At 47.4% G+C, this 22,687-nt stretch overlaps 1 protein-coding gene across 1 annotated transcript in view; it reads left to right on the top strand.

Moving 5' to 3' along the window:
• The window catches only part of LOC133561489 (complement C3-like), an 87,209-nt gene that overhangs the window by 36,079 nt on the left and 28,443 nt on the right, over window positions 1–22,687 (top strand). The window contains exons 20-31 of the mRNA XM_061914783.1: window positions 530–820; window positions 890–1,136; window positions 6,066–6,151; window positions 6,801–6,940; window positions 7,023–7,232; window positions 7,320–7,380; window positions 14,569–14,652; window positions 14,719–14,922; window positions 15,043–15,118; window positions 19,139–19,301; window positions 19,376–19,483; window positions 19,554–19,707. Of these exons, the coding sequence (XP_061770767.1) occupies window positions 530–820; window positions 890–1,136; window positions 6,066–6,151; window positions 6,801–6,940; window positions 7,023–7,232; window positions 7,320–7,380; window positions 14,569–14,652; window positions 14,719–14,922; window positions 15,043–15,118; window positions 19,139–19,301; window positions 19,376–19,483; window positions 19,554–19,707 (1,824 nt within the window). The remainder of the gene's footprint in view (window positions 1–529; window positions 821–889; window positions 1,137–6,065; window positions 6,152–6,800; window positions 6,941–7,022; window positions 7,233–7,319; window positions 7,381–14,568; window positions 14,653–14,718; window positions 14,923–15,042; window positions 15,119–19,138; window positions 19,302–19,375; window positions 19,484–19,553; window positions 19,708–22,687) is intronic.

The raw sequence follows: 22,687 nt of genomic DNA on the forward strand, positions 1-22,687 counted from the left end.
TAAAACTCATTTGTATACTCTAGCCTTTAAATAGACTCCCTTTTTAAACCAGTTGATCTGCCGTTTCTTTTCTTTTTCTTCTATGTCCCACTCTCCCTTGTGGAGGGGGTCCGGTCCGATCCGGTGGCCATGTACTGCTTGCCTGTGTATCGGCTGGGGACATCTCTGCGCTGCTGATCCGCCTCCGCTTGGGATGGTTTCCTGCTGGCTCCGCTGTGAACGGGACTCTCGCTGCTGTGTTGGATCCGCTTTGGACTGGACTCTCGCGACTGTGTTGGATCCATTGTGGATTGAACTTTCAGAGTATCATGTTAGACCCGCTCGACATCCATTGCTTTCCTCCTCTCCAAGGTTCTCATAGTCATCATTGTCACCGACGTCCCACTGGGTGTGAGTTTTCCTTGCCCTTATGTGGGCCTACCGAGGATGTCGTGGTGGTTTGTGCAGCCCTTTGAGACACTAGTGATTTAGGGCTATATAAGTAAACATTGATTGATACGATGAATGGATGATGTTGTGTTCGCTGCAGAGAGTCACTACAAGGAGAAGCTGCAGCACCGCTGCTGCAGAGACGGGCTGCGGGACATCCCCATGCCCTACTCCTGCACCCGGCGCTCTCTCTACATCACGGAGGGCTGGGAGTGCATCCGGGCCTTCCGCTACTGCTGCGCCACCTACCGGGACCAGGAGCTGGACACGGAGCTGCCCACCACCTTTGCACCCACTACCGTTGCACCCACCACCAGTGCACCACCCGTGCCCACCTTCGCACACCGCGGACCTTCGGGACCCATGATCCCTCTCCGGAGAGAAATGTTTAGTAAGTCCTTCATGGCGGCCGAGAACCTGGACTAGCTGACCCGCGTGTGAATTCTGCTCCTCTTGGTAGACTGGGGAAGACCGCAAGCCAGGTTGGTGGAGTCCAGGGTGGAGTACAGCTCCCCAAATAAGGCCTTCGACTCTACGGGGCCGCACTTCACAAAGCCGAGCGTGGCGGAGCAGGAGGAAGGCGTGGACCACGAGGAGTACGAAGATGACGATTACCTGGAGGAGCGGGACGTCTACCTGCGCTCCAAGTTCTTCGAGTCGTGGCTGTGGACCGACATCAACCTGCCCGGCGACGCCGACGCAGACGGGTGAGTGAGGTCAAAAGACGCGACGTAATGGGGGTGGGGGGGCTTCACGGTGGCAGAGGGGTTAGTGCGTCTGCCTCACAATACGAAGGTCCTGCAGTCCCGGGTTCAAATCCAGGCTCGGGATCTTTCTGTGTGGAGTTTGCATGTTCTCCCCGTGACTGCGTGGGTTCCCTCCGGGTACTCCAGCTTCCTCCCACTTCCAAAGACATGCACCTGGGGATAGGTTGATTGGCAACACTAAATTGGCCCTAGTGTGTAAATGTTGTCTGTCTGTGTTGGCCCTGCGATGAGGTGGCGACTTGTCCAGGGTGTACCCCGCCTTCCGCCCGATCGTAGCTGAGATAGGCGCCAGCGCCCCCCGCGACCCCGAAAGGGAATAAGCGGTAGAAATGGATGGATGGATTATCAGCAGACCTATGTAAGCGTCAATATATACCTTGATGGTGCAGATAAAAGACCATCTATTTTTTTTAACCGATTTCCGAACTCTAAACGGGTGAATTTTGGCGAATCAAACGCCTTTCTGTTTATCGCGCTGGAAGCAATGACGTCAGAATGTGACGTCGCCGAGGTAACACACCCGCCATTTTCATTTTCAACACATTACAAACACCGGGTCTCAGCTCTGTTATTTTCCGTTTTTTTGGACTATTTTTTGGAACCTTGGAGACATCATGCCTCATCGGTGTGTTGTCGGAGGGTGTAACAACACTAACAGGGAGGGATTCAAGTTGCACCACTGGCAAGAAATCTGCCGCCAGACCCCCATTGAATTTGCCAGAGTGTCTCCACATTTTACCGGCGATGCTAAGGCAGACATGGCACAGAGATGTATGGATAACCTGTAGATGCATTTGCAACAATAGTCAACGAAATCACAAAGGTGAGTTTTGTTGATGTTGACTGCCAGCTAATCGATGCTAACATGCTACGCTAATCGATGCTAACATGCTATTTACCGGCGGTGCTAAAGCAGACATGGAACAGAGATGTATGGATAACCTGCAAATGCATTTGCAACGATTAAGTCAACGAAATCACAAAGGTGAGTTTTGTTGATGTTGACTGCCAGCTAATCAATGCTAACATGCTATTTACCGGCGGTGCTAAAGCAGACATGGAACACAGATGTATGGATAACCTGTAGATGCATTTGCAACTACAGTCAACGAAATCACAAAGGTGAGTTTTGTTGATGTTGACTGGCAGCTAATCGATGCTAACATGCTACGCTAATCGATGCTAACATGCTATTTACCGGCGGTGCTAAAGCAGACATGGAACAGAGATGTATGGATAACCTGCAAATGCATTTGCAACGATTAAGTCAACGAAATCACAAAGGTGAGTTTTGTTGATGTTGACTGGCAGCTAATCGATGCTAACATGCTATGCTAATCGATGCTAATGTAGCCGAGTGTCCTGGGTTCGCATAATTTGGGTACTGATAAAATAAAATAATAAAAGTGAGTCATGAGAGCAGGTCCGGTCTCCACCACTTTATTGTTCCCTTCTTTACACCTATCTCCTTCTTCAACAACCCGCCTTTATATAGACCTCTTACGTCACAGCCTTACGGCAACACTGGAGGGACACCCTGAACTGTTTGTTACACTAACATGCTATTTACCGGCGGTGCTAAAGCAGACATGGCACAGAGATGTATGGATAACCTGTAGATGCATTTGCAACTATATTACGTTTCCTCCCACCCACATTTAATACGAAACAAACACTTACCAATCGACGGATTTAAGTTGCTCCAGTGTCAAAAGATGCAAAAGTCCTGATCGTTTGGTCCGCACATTTTACCGGCGATGCTAACGCAGCTGTTCGGCCATGCTATGGCTATGAATAGCGTCAATAGCTATTCGCTCAATAGCTTCAGTTTCTTCTTCAATATTTTCATACTCCAACCATCTGTTTAAATACATGCGTAATCTGTTGAATCGCTTAAATCGCTGAAATCCGAGTTTGAATCCGAGCTAATGTCGCTATATCTTGCTGTGGTATTCCCATTGTTTGTTTACATTGGCAGCACTGTGTGACGTCACAGGGAAATGGCCAGTGTCTTCGCAGAGAGCGAAAATAAGGCACTTTAAAGCTTTATTTAGGGCAGGTGTCGGGAACCTTTTTGGCTGACAGAGCCATGAAAGCCAAATATTTCCAAATGTATTTCCGTGAGAGCCATATCATATTTTTTAAAACTGAATACAACTAAATGCGTGCATTTTTAAGTAAGACCAACATTTTTAGAGTATAATAAGTCTCTTATTCTTTTTAATAACATTGTTATTCTGAAGCTAACCAATAATAAATAAAATGTCATATCTGTTGATCATGTTTTTGTTTGGCCACGTGCTGTTTGTCCTTTGGACTTTTTAAGTTCCTGTTTTTTTCCACTCCCTTGTCTGGTTTCCTTGGTTACTCATTTTGTCCACCTGTCTCTGGTGGACAAAACGCCCGCTCACCTGCATCCCGAGCACTAATCAGAGGCAGTATTTAAGCTCGTTTTTGCCAGTCAGTCTCCCTGTGCTGACTTGTTTCATGCCTCGCCATAGTTTCCTGCTTCATGCCATGCCAAGTAAGTTTTGTTTGATTTACGTTCTTAGTCTTTTTATGCGTTAGCTTTGTTCTTTAGCCCAAGTTGTGCCTCCCCTGTGAGCGATTTTTGTTTGTATCTTTTTTTAGTTAAAATTAAATCATGTTTTTACCTAAAGTAGTCCGTCTGCCTTCCTGGGAGAACGACCCCGCAGCAAGCTGCAACCCCCCCCCAATCGTGACATAAAATACTTCTTACCATTAATGCGAATTCTTGAACAGGTGCGGTAGAAAACGGATGGATGGATATAAATGCATGAGAATGTTTTATGTTTTGCACGTTATTTTTAGCACTGTGATTACCAGCGAAATTATTCATAATTATCGCGTTAAGCAATGTCAGCTCAGATTTATCAGAGCCAGATGCAGTCATCAAAAGAGCCACATCTGGCTCTAGAGCCATAGGTTCCCTACCCCTGACTTAAATCGTTGTCCTATGTTGTATTATTAACATAATCAATTAATGAAGGCAAAAGTACAAATTTGTTTTTCAAAATTATCGATACCCCGAAGTCCCCCCGGCCCCCAATCAGATGACGACACTTCCGGTATCGGTATCGGATCGCTATCGATACCCAAATTTGAGATATCGCCCACCCCTATTGATCAGATAGTTTTTATTCGACGCAAAGAGTAATGGGTCGGCTTAAAAAAATATTAAAAAAAATATTTTTAAATAAAAATAGCTATCCGTTCGTCGGTGTTAAAATGTAATGTTAGCATGTAGCACAGGGGTAGGGAACCTATGGCTCTAGAGCCAGATGTGGCTCTTTTGATGACTGCATCTGGCTCTCAGATAAATCTTAGCTGACATTGCTTAACGCGATAATTATGAATAATTTCGCTGGTAATCACAGTGCTAAAAATAACGTGCAAAACATAAAACATTCTCATGCATTTATATCCATCCATCCGTTTTCTACCGCACCTGTTCAAGAAGTCGCATTAATGGTAAGAAGTATTTTATGTCAAGTTGCAGCTTGCTGCGGGGTCGTTCTCCCAGGAAGGCAGACGGACTACTCGGGACATGGCATTTAGGTAAAAACATGATTTAATTTGAACTAAAAAAATATACAAACAAAAATCGCTCACAGCGGAGGCACAACTTGGGCTAAAGAACAAAGCTAACGCATAAACAGACTAAGAACGTAAATCAAACAAAACTTACTTGGCATGGCATGAAGCAGGAAACTATGGCGAGGCATGAAACAAGTCAGCACAGGGAGACTGACTGGCAAAGACGAGCTTAAATACTGCCTCTGATTAGTGCTCGGGATGCAGGTGAGCGGGCATTTTGTCCACCAGAGACAGGTGGACAAAATGGGTAACCAAGGAAACCAGACAAGGGAGTGGGGAAAAAAACAGGAACTTAAAAGAGTCCAAAGGACAAACAGCACAAGGCCAAACAAAAACATGATCAACAGATATGACATTTTATTTATTATTGGTTAGCTTCAGAATAAATGTTATCAAAAAGAAAAAGAGACTTATTATACTCTAAAAATGTTGGTCTTACTTAAAAAATGCATGCATTTAGTTGTATTCAGTTTTAAAAAATATGATATGGCTCTCATGGAAATACATTTTGAAATATTTGGCTTTCATGGCTCTCTCAGCCAAAAAAGGTTCCCGACCCCTGATGTAGCATCACATGGCTATTAGCTATGTTAGTGTTCTTAAACAACAATGATGTTGAAAAATCGTTGTTAGCATGTATCTTTAGAATTGTGTTAAAATGTACTGTTAGCATGAAGCTCATATAGCTAAGCTAGAGTTGCTAACCCAGCACGGTGTTGAAATGTAATGTTAGCATGTAATGTCACATAGCTATTAGCATGCCGGTAACACGCTCGCATTACTGGCTTAGAAGGATGCTGAAATTTAATGTTAGCATGTTGTTCATTGAGCTCTGCCATTGTGTTAACATCGAATGATGTTAAAATGTAATATTAGCATGTTGCTAACATAGGCATGCTTAGGCTGCTAACCTAGCAGTATCTTAAAAATGGAATGTGGGTCGCTTACCTAGATTTGTGTTAGCATGTAGCATGATTTAGCCAAGCTGGTGTTGCTAACCTGGCATAATGTTAAAATGTAATGTTAGCACGTATTGTCACAAAGGTATGCTAATGTCGCTAACCTAGCGTGATGTTAAAATGCAAAGTGAGCATATGGCTCACATAGCTATGCTAGTGTTGCTAGCCTAAAATATTGTTACAATGTAATGTTAGCACGTAGAACCACATTGCTATAATAATGTTGATAACTTCAGGTTCATGCATGAATGTTTAATTTCCCTGCTGATCTTTGGCGTTTCTAACTGCTCAGGTTAGCGTCTAAGGACTTGACCCGGGCTTTACCCGACAGCATCACAGAGTGGGGGGTGATGGCCATCAGCTCCTCGCCTAACACAGGTAAGAAGACCAGCGTAGCTTGGATGCTAAGTGTCAGGTTCAAACACTGATGACATCTATTAAACAGACAAGAAGCAAGGAATCATTCAGATACGGAGTTAAATTTTGCTCAATTGGGCTGTACACTTAGTCACAGTTCCAACCTACGCTCTAAGGTACAATCCCCTGTGCTCCTCTATTTATTTTGGAAGTCCCTGGTTACATCACTGAGGCTGCTTCTGAAGAAATTGGGGTAATTTCAGCAGCCCCAGTTATACACAATATATATAAGAAATTCAAATGTGCTGACACTCGTGATATCGCCCTGTCTCTGCTTTGCCCGCGTCACGGTACTCGATGTTCGCTCTTTGCAGTCAGCAGGCCGGGTCGGGTCTGGACACAAACACTGATACGAGACGACTCGCGATCCAAGATTGCAAGTTGTCCCTTTGCACTGATAGAAAAGTACAACTTCAGCACAATTGATAATCACTATAGCAACGGCCTTTAAATAAAGAGTTGTGTGATAACTTAAACATAATTATTCCATCACTAAGGTACACTTGCGCAAGGTAGCCAGCGCCACACCACTGTGAGCTTCCACCGAGATGGAGGTGTTTGGTGTGGAAGATGTCCAACACCTCATTAATGGACACACCTCGACTTTTAGGTTTCTGCGTGGCCGAGCCGTACAACATCAAAGCCTGGAAGCGTTTCTTCGTGGACTTGAAGCTCCCGTACTCGGTGGCGAGGAACGAACAAGTGGAGATCAAGGCCGTCATCCACAACTACGGCTACGACGATCTGCACGTGAGTGCCGCGTTTTCACTGCTGAGCCCGTTTTTGGGGCGGACCGGTTTAAGCGGTTTAAGTCTTTTGCCGTCCCTTACAGGTGCGCGTGGTTCTGATGAAGACGGAAGACGTGTGCAGCGTCGCCTTCAGGGACCGACACACGCAGGAAGTGACGCTGGCGGCGGGGGCGTCCAAGGTGGTGCCCTACACCATCATGCCCCTGGCGGTGGGCCGGCTCCCCATCGAGGTGATGGTGGTGGCCCGTGACTTGATGGGCGGAGACCGCGTCCAGAAGCTCCTGCGCGTGGTGGTGAGTTGAAGGCGGCGGCTTCGACGTGTCCCCAAAATCAAAGTTCAATGTCTCAAAACTAAGCATTTTTGTGTCGGACACAAACAGATGGATGGAGTCCAGAAGAGCAAAGTCCAAAGTGCCGTCCTGAACCCGTCTGCTGAAGGAGGTGTGGGCGACCAGGGGACTTTAACCCAGGAGTGCCCGCCCCTCCTTCTTGAATAGTAGGGCGGGCACCCCTGGGGGGAGGGATTGGATTCTAAGGGGGGGCGTGAGAGGCAATAGCGTAAAATAGTCTTTTGTGTTAGTAAAGAATTGTCCTGACCCATACAGATAAGAAAGCAATACCGACTTTCGGGGGGGGGGGGGGGGGGGGGTATTGACATATACAGGTGAATCAACAATTATTTCAGGTCGGTATGAAAAATTCAGTCTTATACAAAAAAATGTAACTGGGGTTGTGATGAAACTTGGAAGGGGGATGGGGGGGCGTGAGAGGCAATAGCATAACGGCGTCTTTAGTGCTTGTAAAGAACTATGTAGACACATACAGATAAAAAAATAAACAAGTACTTTGTGGGGACATGAATCAATTTCCACTCCTAGGGGGGGGGGGGGGGGGGCGTGAGAGGCAATAGCGCATATCTTGACATATACAGGTAAATAAACATTTATTTCAGGGAGGTATTGCAAATTCTGTCCTATAGAAAAATGTAACTAGGGCTGTATAAGTTAATTTGGAAGGTGTGGGGGGCGTGAGAGGCAATAGCATAACGGCGTCTTTAGTGCTTGTAAAGAACTATGTAGGCACATACAGATAAAAAAAAAACAATTACTTCAAGGGGGGGAGGGGTGAATCAAATTCGACTCCTTTGGGAGGCATGAGGTGTCGGGGAAGGGGGCGTGAGAGGGATTAGCGTAATAGCGTATATCTTGACATATACAGGTAAATAAACATTTATTTCAGGGAGGTATGAAAAATTCTGTCCTATAGAAAAATGTAACTGGGGCTGTATAAGTTAATTTGGAAGGGGGGGGGGGGTGAGAGGCAATAGCATAACGGCGTCTTTAGTGCTTGTAAAGAACTATGTAGACACATACAGATAAAAAAATAAACAAGTACTTCGTGGGGGCGTGAATCAATTTCCACTCCTGGGGGGGGGGGGGGGGGGCGTGAGAGGCAATAGCGTAATAGCGTATATCTTGATATATGCAGGTAAATAAACATTTATTTGAGGGAGGTATGACAGATTCTGTCTTATAGAAAAATGAAACTGGGGCTGTATAAGTTAATTTGGAAGGTGGGGGGGGGCGTGGGGGCGTGAGAGGCAATAGCATAACGGCGTCTTTAGTGCTTGTAAAGAACTATGTAGACACATACAGATAAAAAAATAAACAAGTACTTCGTGGGGGCGTGAATCAAATTCTACTCCTGCGGGGGGGCGTGAGAGGCAATAGCGTAATAGCGTATATCTTGACATAGACAGGTAAATAAACATTTATTTTAGGGAAGTATGACAAATTCTGTCCTATAGAAAAATTTAACTGGGGCTGTGATATAACTTGGAAGGTGGGGGGGGGGGCGTGAGAGGCAATAGTATAACGGCGTCTTTAGTGCTTGTAAAGAACTATGTAGACATATACAGATAAAAAAATAAACAAGTACTTCATGGGGGTGTGAATCAAATTCCACTCCTGGGGGGGCGGGGTGGTGTGGGGGGGCGTGAGAGGCAATATCGTATATCTTGACATATACAGGTAAATAAACATTTATTTTAGGGAGGTATGACAAATTCTGTCCTATAGAAAAATGTAACTGGGGCTGTATAAGGTGATTTGGAGGGGGGGGGGGGGGGCGTGAGAGGCAATAGCATAATAGCGTATATCTTGATATATGCAGGTAAATAAACATTTATTTCAGGGAGGTATGACAAATTCTGTCCTATAGAAAAATGTAACTGGGGCTGTATAAGGTGATTTGGAAGGTGGGGGGAGGGGCGTGAGAGGCAATAGCATAACGGCGTCTTTAGTGCTTGTAAAGAACTATGTAGACACATACAGATAAAAAAATAAACAAGTACTTCGTGGGGGCGTGAATCAAATTCTACTCCTGCGGGGGGGCGTGAGAGGCAATAGCGTAATAGTGTATATCTTGACATAGACAGGTAAATAAACATTTATTTTAGGGAAGTATGACAAATTCTGTCCTATAGAAAAATGTAACTGGGGCTGTGATATAACTTGGAAGGTGGGGGGGGGGCGTGAGAGGCAATAGTATAACGGCGTTTTTAGTGCTTGTAAAGAACTATGTAGACATATACAGATAAAAAAATAAACAAGTACTTCGTGGGGGTGTGAATCAAATTCCATTCCTGGGGGGGCAGGGTGGTGTGGGGGGGGCGTGAGAGGCAATATCTTATATCTTGACATATACAGGTAAATAAACATTTATTTTAGGAAGGTATGACAAATTCTGTCCTATAGAAAAATGTAACTGGGGCTGTATAAGGTGATTTGGAAAGGGGGGGGGCGTGAGAGGCAATAGCATAATAGCGTATATCTTGATATATGCAGGTAAATAAACATTTATTTGAGGGAGGTATGACAAATTCTGTCTTATAGAAAAATAAAACTGGGGCTGTATAAGTTAATTTGGAAGGTGGGGGGGGGGGGGGCGTGGGGGCGTGAGAGGCAATAGCATAACGGCGTCTTTAGTGCTTGTAAAGAACTATGTAGACACATACAGATAAAAAAATAAACAAGTACTTCGTGGGGGCGTGAATCAAATTCTACTCCTGCGGGGGGGCGTGAGAGGCAATAGCGTAATAGCGTATATCTTGACATAGACAGGTAAATAAACATTTATTTTAGGGAAGTATGACAAATTCTGTCCTATAGAAAAATGTAACTGGGGCTGTATAAGGTGATTTGGAAGGGGGGGGGGGGGGGCGTGAGAGGCAATAGCGTAATAGCGTATATCTTGACATATACAGGTAAATAAACATATAATTCAGGGAGGTATGAAAAATTCTGTCCTATAGAAAAATGTAACTGGGGCTGTATAAGGTAATTTGGAAGGTGGGGGGGGGGCTTGAGAGGCAATAGCGTAAAATAGTCTTTTGTGTTAGTAAAGAATTGTCCTGACCCATACAGATAAGAAAGCAATACTGACTTTCGGATGGAGGGGGGGGGGGTGAAAAAATGTACGTCCCTTAGGCTTGAGAGGCGATAGCGTGTATCTTGACATATACAGGTAAATCAACAATAATTTCAGGGAGGTATGAAAAATTCAGTCCTATACAAAAATGTAACTGGGGTTGTGATGTAATTTGGAAGGTGGGGGGGCGTGAGAGGCAATAGCATAATGGCGTCTTTAGTGCTTGTAAAGAACTATGTAGACACATATAGATAAAAAAATAAACAAGTACTTCGTGGGGGCGTGAATCAATTTCCACTCCTGGGGGGGCGGGGGTGGGTGAGAGGCAATAGCGTAATAGCGCATATTTTGACATTTTGACATATACAGGTAAATAAACATTTATTTCAGGGAGGTATGACAAATTCTGTCCTATAGACAAATGTAACTGGGGCCGTGGGGGGGGGGGGGCGTGAGAAGCAATAGTATAACGGCGTCTTTAGTGCTTGTAAAGAACTATGTAGACACATACAGATAAAAAAATAAACAAGTACTTCGTGGGGGTGTGAATCAAATTCCACTCCTGGGGCGTGAGAGGCAATAGCATATATCTTGACATATACAGGTAAATAAACATTTATTTTAGGGAGGTATGACAAATTCTGTCCTATACAAAAATGTAACTTGGAAGGGGGGTGGGGGGGCGTGAGAGGCAATAGTATAACGGTGTCTTTAGTGCTTGTAAAGGACTATGTAGACATATACAGATAAAAAAATAAACAAGTACTTCGTGGGGGTGTGAATCAAATTCCACTCCTGGGGGGGTGGGGGGGGGCGTGAGAGGCAATAGCGTATATTTTGACATATACAGGTAAATAAACATTTATTTTAGGGAGGTATGACAAATTCTGTCCTATAGAAAAATGTAACTGGGGCTGTATAAGGTGATTTGGAAAGGGGGGGGGCGTGAGAGGCAATAGCATAATAGCGTATATCTTGATATATGCAGGTAAATAAACATTTATTTGAGGAAGGTATGACAGATTCTGTCTTATAGAAAAATGAAACTGGGGCTGTATAAGTTAATTTGGAAGGTGGGGGGGGGCGTGGGGGCGTGAGAGGCAATAGCATAACGGCGTCTTTAGTGCTTGTAAAGAACTATGTAGACACATACAGATAAAAAAATAAACAAGTACTTCGTGGGGGCGTGAATCAAATTCCACTCCTGCGGGGGGCGTGAGAGGCAATAGCGTATATCTTGACATATACAGGTAAATAAACATTTATTTTAGGGAGGTATGACAAATTCTGTCCTATAAAAAAATGTAACTGGGGCTGTATAAGGTGATTTGGAAAGGGGGGGGGGCGTGAGAGGCAATAGCATAACGGCGTCTTTAGTGCTTGTAAAGAACTATGTTGACACATACAGATGAAAAAAATAAAACAATTACTTCAAGGGGGGGAGGGGTGAATCAAATTCGACTCCTTTGGGGGGCTTGAGGTGTCGGGGAAGGGGGCGTGAGAGGCATTAGCGTAATAGCGCATATCTTGACATATACAGGTAAATAAACATTTACTTCAGGGAGGTATGACAAATTCTGTCCTATAGACAAATGTAACTGGGGCTGTGTGAGGTAATTTGGAAGGTGGGGGGGGGGGTGAGAGGCAATAGCATAACGGCGTCTTTAGTGCTTGTAAAGAACTATGTAGACACATACAGATAAAACAATAAACAAGTACTTTGTGGGGGCGTGAATCAATTTCCACTCCTGGGGGGGGGGGGTGAGAGGCAATAGCGTAATAGCGCATATTTTGACATACAGGTAAATAAACAATTATTTCAGGGAGGTATGACAAATTCTGTCCTATAGACAAATGTAACTGGGGCTGTGATATAACTTGGAAGGTGGGGGGGCGTGAGAGGCAATAGTATAACGGCGTCTTTAGTGCTTGTAAAGAACTATGTAGACATATACAGATAAAAAAAATAAACAAGTACTTCGTGGTGGTGTGAATCAAATTCCACTCCTGGGGCGTGAGAGGCAATAGCGTATATCTTGACATATACAGGTAAATAAACATTTATTTTAGGGAGGTATGACAAATTCTGTCCTATAGAAAAATGTAACTGGGGCTGTATAAGGTGATTTGGAAAGGGGGGGGGGGGGGGCGTGAGAGGCAATAGCATAATAGCGTATATCTTGATATATGCAGGTAAATAAACATTTATTTCAGGGAGGTATAAATTCTGTCTTATAGAAAAATGTAACTGGGGCTGTATAAGTTAATTTGGAAGGTGGGGGGGGGGGCGTGGGGGCGTGAGAGGCAATAGCATAACGGCGTCTTTAGTGCTTGTAAAGAACTATGTAGACACATACAGATAAAAAAATAAACAAGTACTTCGTGGGGACGTGAATCAAATTCTACTCCTGCGGGGGGGCGTGAGAGGCAATAGCGTAATAGCGTATATCTTGACATAGACAGATAAATAAACATTTATTTTAGGGAAGTATGACAAATTCTGTCCTATAGAAAAATGTAACTCGGGCTGTGATATAACTTGGAAGGTGGGGGGGGGGGCGTGAGAGGCAATAGTATAACGGCGTCTTTAGTGCTTGTAAAGAACTATGTAGACATATACAGATAAAAAAATAAACAAGTACTTTGTGGGGGTGTGAATCAAATTCCACTCCTGGGGGGGGTGGTGGTGTGGGGGGGGCGTGAGAGGCAATATCGTACATCTTGACATATACAGGTAAATAAACATTTATTTTAGGGAGGTATGACAAATTCTGTCCTATAGAAAAATGTAACTGGGGCTGTGTGAGGTAACTCGGAAGGGTGGGGGGGCGTGAGAGGCAATAACATTTCGGCGTCTTTAGTGCTTTTAAAGAACTACGTAGACGCATACAGATAAAAAAAATAAACAATAACTTCGGGTGGGGGGGGGGGGGATTAAATATTACTCCTTGGGGGGCGTGAGAGGCAATAGCGTAAAGGCATCTTTAGTGTTTGGGGGGTCGTGAAAGAAAATTATTAAGAATCACTAATATAATGTAACATTGCAATTACCCGAGGAACATATAACCAGAAAAACATTTTGCTTTGCATGATATGTCCGGGAGGGGGGATGGGGGGGGCGTGAGAAGCAATAGCGTATTAGCGTATATTTTGACATATACAGGAAAATAAACATTTTCTACAGGGAAGTGTGAAAAATTGTACCCTATCGAAAAATTTAACTGTGAAGTGAAGTGAATTATATTTATATAGCGCTTTTCTCTAGTGACTCAAAGCGCTTTTACATAGTGAAACCCAATATCTAAGTTACATTCAAACCAGTGTGGGTGGCACTGGGAGCAGGTGGGTAATGTGTCTTGCCCAAGGACACAACGGCATTGACTAGGATGGCGGAAGCGGGAATCGAACCTGCAACCCTTTAAGTTGCTGGCACGGCCGCTCTACCAACCGAGCTATGCCGTGGAGCTGTTTGAGGTAACTTGGAAGGGGGGGCGTGTGGGGAAATAGCATAATGGCATCTTTAGTGCTCGAAAAGAACTATGTAGACACATACAGATAAAGAAATAACTTCAAGGGGTATGAAACAAATTTTACTTCTTGGGGGGGGGGGCATGAGAGGCAATAACGTAATGGCCTCTTTAGTGTTGGTAAAAAATATACACATACAGATTAATAAAAACAAATATTAAGTTAAAGGGGGTGCCGGAGCCTATCTCAGCTGCATCCGGGGGGGGGGGGCGTGAGAAAAAATTGGCCCCTGGGGGCTTAAGAGAAAATTATGAGGAATCACTGATATAATTTAACATTGTTTTTACCCGAGGAACATATACCCAGAAAAAAATTTTGCTTGCCGTGCTATGTGTGTGTGTGTGTGTGGGATGGGGGTGAAAGGGGGGGGGGGGGGGGGGGGGGCGTGAGAAGCAATAGCGTATATATTGACATATACTGTACAGGTAGTAAAACAAATGTTCACTTAAGGGTGTTAAAACATTTTATCCCGTACAAAAATGTGACTGTGAGCCAGTACGTCTTAAATAGTGGGGCGAGCACCCCTGGGGGGCGGGAAGTGTGGAGGAGGGGCGGGTTTATCGTGACACCTGCAGATAAAAAAATAAACATTCAATTCAGGGGTGTGTGAAAAAAAAACTATGTCCCCTGGGGGGGCGTGACAGACAAAAATTAAGAACCACTGCTCCACAGGAAAGCAGACAGTCCATGTGGGCAAGGTGGAACTGGAGGGCGTGGTACCGAACTCGGTGCCGGAAACCTTCATCAACGTCAGAGGTCAGACATCGGCGATGGTGGAATGAAAAGCAAGGATTGTTCTGGACTCCTGTTTCCCTCCCCCAGGGAACGTGTTGGCCGACAGCATCGACAACTCCATCAGCGACGACTCCCTGGCCTCCCTCATCCGGATGCCCGGCGGCTGCGTGGAGCAGAACCTGGCAACCATCACGCTGCCGCTCATTGCCACCCTCTACCTGGAACGCAGCGACAACTGGGAGAGCGTGGGCGTGTTGCGCAAGGTCGACGCGCTGCGATACATCCGGAGAGGTGCGCCACGAGGGAGATGGAGGACGAGTGTTTGCTGGAAGGATGGATGAAGGGATAGATGCATGGTTGGATGAGGTCATCGTGTTTGAGACGTCTTCTTCGATCTTCTGATGTTCCCAGGCTATGAAAACCAGCTGGCCTACAAAAAGACTGACGGCTCTTACCCCCCCTACAGGAGGGAAGGTGCAAGTACTTGGTAAGTACTTGAGCTGAGCTGCTACTTGTGTCAGTTCTTGATTACTTTCCTTGAAAGGCAAGAAGGGCGCCTGAATGTTGTCAAAACAGTGCCAATTTCTGCCAGCATAAAAAACACTTTAAAGTGGTCTCGACATGCATTGTCTCTGCACTTATGGTCTCTCTGTGCATTGTATCGTTGCACGTTTGGTCTCTCCGCCCGCATGGTCTCTCTGCCCGCATGGTCTCTCAGCCCACATGGTCTCTCTGCCCGCATGGTCTCTCTGCTCGTCTCTCTGCCCACATGGTCTCTCTGCCCACATGGTCTCTCTGCCCACATGGTCTCTCTGCTCGTCTCTCTGCCCGCATGGTCTCTCTGCTCGTCTCTCTGCCCACATGGTCTCTCTGCCCACATGGTCTCTCTGCCCACATGGTCTCTCTGCTCGTCTCTCTACCCGCATGGTCTTTCTGCCCGCATGATCTCTCTGCCCATATGGTTTGTCTGCCCGCATGGTCTTTCTGCCCGCATGGTCTCTCTGCCCGCATGGTCTCTCTGCCCGCATGGTCTCTCTGCCCGCATGGTCTCTCTGCCCACATGGTCTCTCTGCCCGCATGGTCTAGTTTCCCACATAGTCTCTCTGCCCTCATGATCTCTCTGCCCACATGGTCTCGTTTCCCACATGAACTCTCTGCCCGCATGGTCTCAATGCCGGCAGGATCTCTCTGCCCGCTTGGTCTCTCTGCCCGCATGGTCTCTCAGCCCCCATGGTCTCTCTGCTCGTCTCTCTGCCCACATGGTCTCGTTTCCCGCATGGTCTCTCTGCCCGCATGATCTCTCTGCCCGCATGGTCTCTCTGCCCGCATGGTCTCTCTGCCCACATGGTCTCTCTGCCCACATGATCTCTCTGCCCATATGGTCTCTCTGCTCGTCTCTCTGCCCGCATGATCTCTCTGCCCACATGATCTCTCTGCCCACATGGTCTCTCTGCCCGCATGATCTCTCTGTCCATATGGTCTCTCTGCTCCTCCCTCTGCCCACATGGTCTCGTTTCCCGCATGGTCTCTCTGCCCGCATGATCTCTCTGTCCGCATGATCTCTCTGCCCGCATGGTCTTTCTGCCTGCATGATATCTCTGCCCATATGGTCTCACCGCCCGCAAGATCTCTCTTCCCGCATGGTCTCTCTGCCCCCATGATCTCTCTGCCCATATGGTCTCTCTGCCCGCATGGTCTCTCTGCCCACATGGTCTCTCTGCTCGTCTCGCTGCCCGCTTGGTCTCGTTTCCCACATGAACTCTCTGCCCGCATGGTCTCAATGCCGGCAGGATCTCTCTGCCCGCTTGGTCTCTCTGCCCGCATGGTCTCTCAGCCCACATGGTCTCTCTGCTCGTCTCTCTGCCCACATGGTCTCGTTTCCCGCATGGTCTCTCTGCCCGCATGGTCTTTCTGCCCGCATGGTCTCTCTGCCTGCATGGTCTCTCTGCCCACATGGTCTCTCTGCCCGCATGGTCTAGTTTCCCACATAGTCTCTCTGCCCTCATGATCTCTCTGCCCACATGGTCTCGTTTCCCACATGAACTCTCTGCCCGCATGGTCTCAATGCCGGCAGGATCTCTCTGCCCGCTTGGTCTCTCTGCCCGCATGGTCTCTCAGCCCACATGGTCTCTCTGCTCGTCTCTCTGCCCACATGGTCTCGTTTCCCGCATGGTCTCTCTGCCCGCATGATCTCTCTGCCCACATGGTCTCTCTGCCCGCATGGTCTCTCTGCCCGCATGGTCTCTCTGCCCACATGGTCTCTCTGCCCACATGATCTCTCTGCCCATATGGCCTCTCTGCTCGTCTCTCTGCCCGCATGATCTCTCTGCCCACATGATCTCTCTGCCCACATGGTCTCTCTGCCCGCATGATCTCTCTGCCCATATGGTCTCTCTGCTCCTCCCTCTGCCCACATGGTCTCGTTTCCCGCATGGTCTCTCTGCCCGCATGATCTCTCTGTCCGCATGATCTCTCTGCCCGCATGGTCTCTCTGCCTGCATGATATCTCTGCCCATATGGTCTCTCCGCCCGCAAGATCTCTCTTCCCGCATGGTCTCTCTGCCCCCATGATCTCTCTGCCCATATGGTCTCTCTGCCCGCATGGTCTCTCTGCCCACATGGTCTCTCTGCTCGTCTCGCTGCCCGCATGGTCTCGTTTCCCACATGAACTCTCTGCCCGCATGGTCTCAATGCCGGCAGGATCTCTCTGCCCGCTTGGTCTCTCTGCCCGCATGGTCTCTCAGCCCACATGGTCTCTCTGCTCGTCTCTCTGCCCACATGGTCTCGTTTCCCGCATGGTCTCTCTGCCCGCATGGTCTTTCTGCCCACATGGTCTCTCTGCCCACATGATCTCTCTGCCCATATGGTCTCTCTGCTCGTCTCTCTGCCCGCATGATCTCTCTGCCCACATGGTTTCTCTGCCCACATGGTCTCCCTGCTCGTCTCTCTGCCCACATGGTGTCGTTTCCCACATGGTCTCTCTGCCCGCATGATCTCTCTGCCCGCATGGTCTCTCTGCCCGCATGATCTCTCTGCCCGCATGGTCTCTCTGCCCACAAGGTCTCTCTGCCCACATGATCTCTCTGCCCATATGGTCTCTCTGCTCGTCTCTTTGCCCGCATGATCTCTCTTCCCGCATGGTCTCTCTGCCCGCATGGTCTTTCTGCCCACATGGTCTCTCTGCCCACATGATCTCTCTGCCCATATGGTCTCTCTGCTCGTCTCTCTGCCCGCATGATCTCTCTGCCCACATGGTCTCTCTGCCCACATGGTCTCCCTGCTCGTCTCTCTGCCCACATGGTGTCGTTTCCCGCATGGTCTCTCTGCCCGCATGATCTCTCTGCCCGCATGGTCTCTCTGCCCGCATGATCTCTCTGCCCGCATGGTCTCTCTGCCCACAAGGTCTCTCTGCCCACATGATCTCTCTGCCCATATGGTCTCTCTGCTCGTCTCTTTGCCCGCATGATCTCTCTTCCCGCATGGTCTCTCTGCCCGCATGATCTCTCTGCCCGCATGGTCTCTCTGCCCGCATGGTCTCTCTGCCCGCATGGTCTCTCTGCCCACATAGTCTCACTGCTCGCATGGTCTCTCTGCCCACATGGTCTCTCTGCTCGTCTCTCTGCCCACATGGTCTCGTTTCCCGCATGGTCTCTCTGCCCGCATGGTCTCTCAGCCCACATGGTCTCTCTGCTCGTCTCTCTGCCCACATGTTCTCGTTTCCCACATGATCTCTCTGCCCGCATGGTCTCAATGCCGGCATGATCTCTCTGCCCGCTTGGTCTCTCTGCCCGCTTGGTCTCTCTGCCCGCATGGTCTCTCTGCCCGCATGATCTCTCTGCCCGCATGGTCTCTCTGCCCGCATGGTCTCTCAGCCCACATGGTCTCTCTACTCGTCTCTCTGCCCACATGTTCTCGTTTCCCACATGATCTCTCTGCCCGCATGGTCTCAATGCCGGCATGATCTCTCTGCCCGCTTGGTCTCTCTGCCCGCATGATCTCTCTGCCCGCATGGTCTCTCTGCCCGCATGATCTCTCTGCCCGCATGATCTCTCTGCCCGCATGATCTCTCTGCCCATATGGTCTCTCTGCCCGCATGATCTCTCTTCCCGCATGGTCTCTCTGCCCGCATGATCTCTCTGCCCATATGGTGTCTCTGCCCGCATGGTCTCTCTGCTCACATGGTCTCTCTGCTCGTCTCTCTGCCCGCATGGTCTCGTTTCCCACATGCTCTCTCTGCCCGCATGGTCTCAATGCCGGCATGATCTCTTTGCCCGCTTGGTCTCTCTGCCCTCATTGTCTCTCTGCCCACATGGTCTCTCTGCTAGTCTCTCTGCCCGCATTGTCTCTCTGCCCACATGGTCTCTCTGCTAGTCTCTCTGCCCGCATGGTCTCGTTTCCTGCTTGGTCTCTCTGCCCGCATGGTCTCTCTGCCCACATTAGTTGCGGAATTAGGAATTAGGTGCGGAGCCTCTTCCGATCTAATCCTAGCGTACGTGCGTGCCTGCAGGATCACGGCATACGTAGTGAAGGTCTTCTCCATGGCTCACTCCATCATCGGCGTGGACACCCAGCAAGTCTGTAAACCGCTCAACTTCCTGGTGGGCTACAAGCAGAGGCTTCCCACGGGTTACTTCGTGGAGGACAACCCTGTGTACAGCACAACCATGACCGTGAGACGCACCCGTCCTCAACTGGACAGAAAGCGCTGGCGTCGGCGTGAACGTTTTGCTTCTTCGTCCGCCAGGGCGGAATACACGGCAGGGACGGCGAGACCACGCTGACGGCTTTCGTCGTCGTGGCGCTGGCGGAGGCGAAGCAGGCGGGAATCCGATGCAGCGGTCAAAACCTGGAGGTGACTCGTTCAACCGGGCGGCCGTCCTGTTGCTATGGCGATAATCACACGTCTGCCCCCACCCCTACAGGCGGCCATTGGTAAGACAGCAGAATACCTGAGGAAGGCCCTGATGAGGTCAGGCTTGAGGCCCTACACGGTGGCCATCGCCTCCTACGCCCTGGCCTTGGTGGGGAAAGGACCAGCCTTTGACCCTACAAGACATCTCAGGGCATCACGTCAAGGTACCTTCATATTCATGCTTCTTTACTTTCATTTTCAGTTTCAGGATTTGAAAACCTCTTGAATGTCCTACATAGCATTTGAAGAATTTGTATGACTTTTTTTGTAGTCTGTGAAACGCTCTCTCTGACCACCTGAGGGCACCACAGACTGTGGATGCTTTTTAAAAAAGGCTTAAAAACCCTTCTTTTTAAAAAAGCCTTTATATAGATATATATATATATATATTTGCATACTACTATTATACGCTGTTCTAGTTTTTATTTTTATTAATTTGTATTATCTTTTTATTATTATTATTATTATTATTATCATTTTAATACACTGTAACACTTTGAGGTTGTTTGCTCAATGTAAAGTGCTTTTTACAATTAAAATCTATTATTATTATTATGTATTTATTAGAAATCTGAAGCATTTTAATTCATTCCATACTAATAATTTATAATTTTTAATATTTGCAGACAAGAGACAGGTACGTGGAACCTCAACTCACGCACCTACCGTATATCCCGGACTATAGAGTATTTAAGCTACACCCACAACATTTTTGAATAATTTTTTTTTTCTCGTATAGGATAGGATAGGATTGGTCTTTATTGTCATTGTACAAGTACAACAAAACTTTGTTTTCAGCACAAACCTGTTCAAGATTAGACAAACAAACTGTGTACAGGATTACAGAACAAGAACGCTGATGGGTCGCCATAAGGCGCCCCGTAAAAGATGGGAAAAAAGGTAAACGCTTGGGAAGGATGAGTAAAAAAATACAAACTAGACTGGGCTCCTAAGGGGGCCCAGTCTGGAGTGGGAAAAAACCTCCATAGCAAAGCACATATACATATTACAACATACATCTCGAGATATCTAGCAACAGAGGGAAGGGAGTTCGGGGTCATGATGGTAGGCCGCAGCTCTCAGGCGCTGACCATCCATTCATCACCCCTATGGGATTCGCGTCGAGGGCGTTGGGTTGGGGGGATGGGGTGTGTATGTGTGGCGTATATTTTTTTGGATGTGTGTGTGTGTAAGCCTGTAGTGTGTGTCTGTTCCGCGGCCTTAATGTAGTGTGCAGTCGCTAGTCCAAAGTCAACAACAACAGGTGTGTGTCCATGAGAGACAAGAAGGGAGTTTGTTGTGTCTTCGCCGCACCGTCCTTCGGGAGAGTCTCGAAGCCAGGGAAACAACCCAAGTTAGAATGTTTTGTATGCGGGTGAAAATAGTATTTTTCTTTTCACTCTAAATTGTCTATGACTGGTCCTCAAAACCGATGTAGTCCACAGTTCTTCCCGCATCCTCCAATCATTTGTGGCAGCTTTTGGGTCATTTGAAGTCTGCCAGCAACTTCCAATTTGTCGACAAACCAGAGCAACGCTTACTCCAATCAGCAGATGTCTCGTTGTCAAAATTCCGAATAGGTGGATATCTTCACGTCCTCGACAGAAAAGGGTCGCCAGGCACGCGGCCCTCCTTCTTCTCCCAAGAGTCCGTGGTGTGTCCAGCAACAACCGCTTCGTCACGACGGCAGGTTCCCCCAAACCCAAGATCTTGTCAATTTTGTTGAGGCCAGTTGAATAGTTCCAATGTTGATTTGGAGAGCAGTGCAAAAAGAGGCAACACAAAAGTTAAGACAAGACAAGACAAAGAAGCAAGCAGGAGAGATAAGGTTATTGTTGTTGTTTGTGCTGTGGCGGAACAACAGAAACCCAAGTACATATCCTTCATTGACCTGACCTGGTTACCAGAGAAGGGCTCTTCAGCATCCTACCCAAGATTGGACGCCCTCCAAAGCTCCATAGTCCCATTAGATGAGGACATGAAGACAACCATCCAGTAGGAAGGTAGCATGTCCAACCCATTTGACATGAAGAGCGGAGTCAAGCAAGGTTGCATCCTTGCTCCTACCTTGCTCATCAAACATGCTTTTGGGACCGCAACAGAAGGGGTTTATTACGTACCAGATCTGATGGCCGACTTTTCAACCTAGCCCGTCCCAAAGTCCGTGAGACAATCATCCGGGACATGCTCTTTGCTGATGATGCCGCCGTCATTTCGCACGTTGACCAAGAACTCCAGTGCCTTATGGACAGATTCTACCAGGCCTGCAAAGACTTCGGGCTCACCGTCAGCCTAAAAAAGACCAATGTGCTGAGTCAAGAATTGGACACTCCACCAGCCATCACAGTCGATGAATACCAACTCGAAGTCGTACACCGATTCTCATACCTGGGATCCACCATCATGATAATCTGTCCCTCGGTGCCGAGATCAACCGCATCGTAACACAACATAAACACAACAGAACAAATACCCAGAACCCCCTGCAACTAACTCTTCCGGGATGCTACAATGCAACCCCCGCCCCTACCCGGAAGAGTTAGGGTTGCTTTGGATTCTGGGTAATTGTTGTGTTGTGATTATGTTGTGTTACGTGGCGGATGTTCTCCCAAAATGCGTTTGTCGTTCTTGTTTGGTGTGGGTTCACAGTGTGGCACATATTTGTAACAGTTTTAAAGTTGTTTATACAGCCACCCTCAGTGTGACCTGTATGGCTGTTGAGCAAGTATGCCTTGCAGTCGCTTCTGTGGGTCTGCAGAAGCCTAATACAATATGTGACTGGGCCGGCACACTGTTCGTAGGGTGGAAAAGCGGACAAGACGGCAAGTTGTAGAGGACGCTAAAAACCGTATCATCTCGGCACACCCTTAATACTGTTGTCTGGGTGAAAACTGGGAGAATGGTTGCCCCGGGAGATTGTCGGGAGGGGCACTAAAATTCGGGTGTTTCCCGGAAAGATCGCGAGAGTTGGCAAGTATGTTGCTAGGACGGGAAAGCCATTCAAAGAAGGTGAGTTCATTAAAAAGTGCATGTTAGATTTTTTAAAGAAATCTTTTCTTGCGACCCAGTTTCTGCATCCAGGGGCCCCCCAGATAAATTGAGTTTGAGACCCCTGGTTTAGGGAGTCGTGACCGTCACACTGAC

Source organism: Nerophis ophidion, linkage group LG01 (genome assembly GCF_033978795.1).
Source record: "Nerophis ophidion isolate RoL-2023_Sa linkage group LG01, RoL_Noph_v1.0, whole genome shotgun sequence".
NCBI lineage: Eukaryota > Metazoa > Chordata > Actinopteri > Syngnathiformes > Syngnathidae > Nerophis > Nerophis ophidion.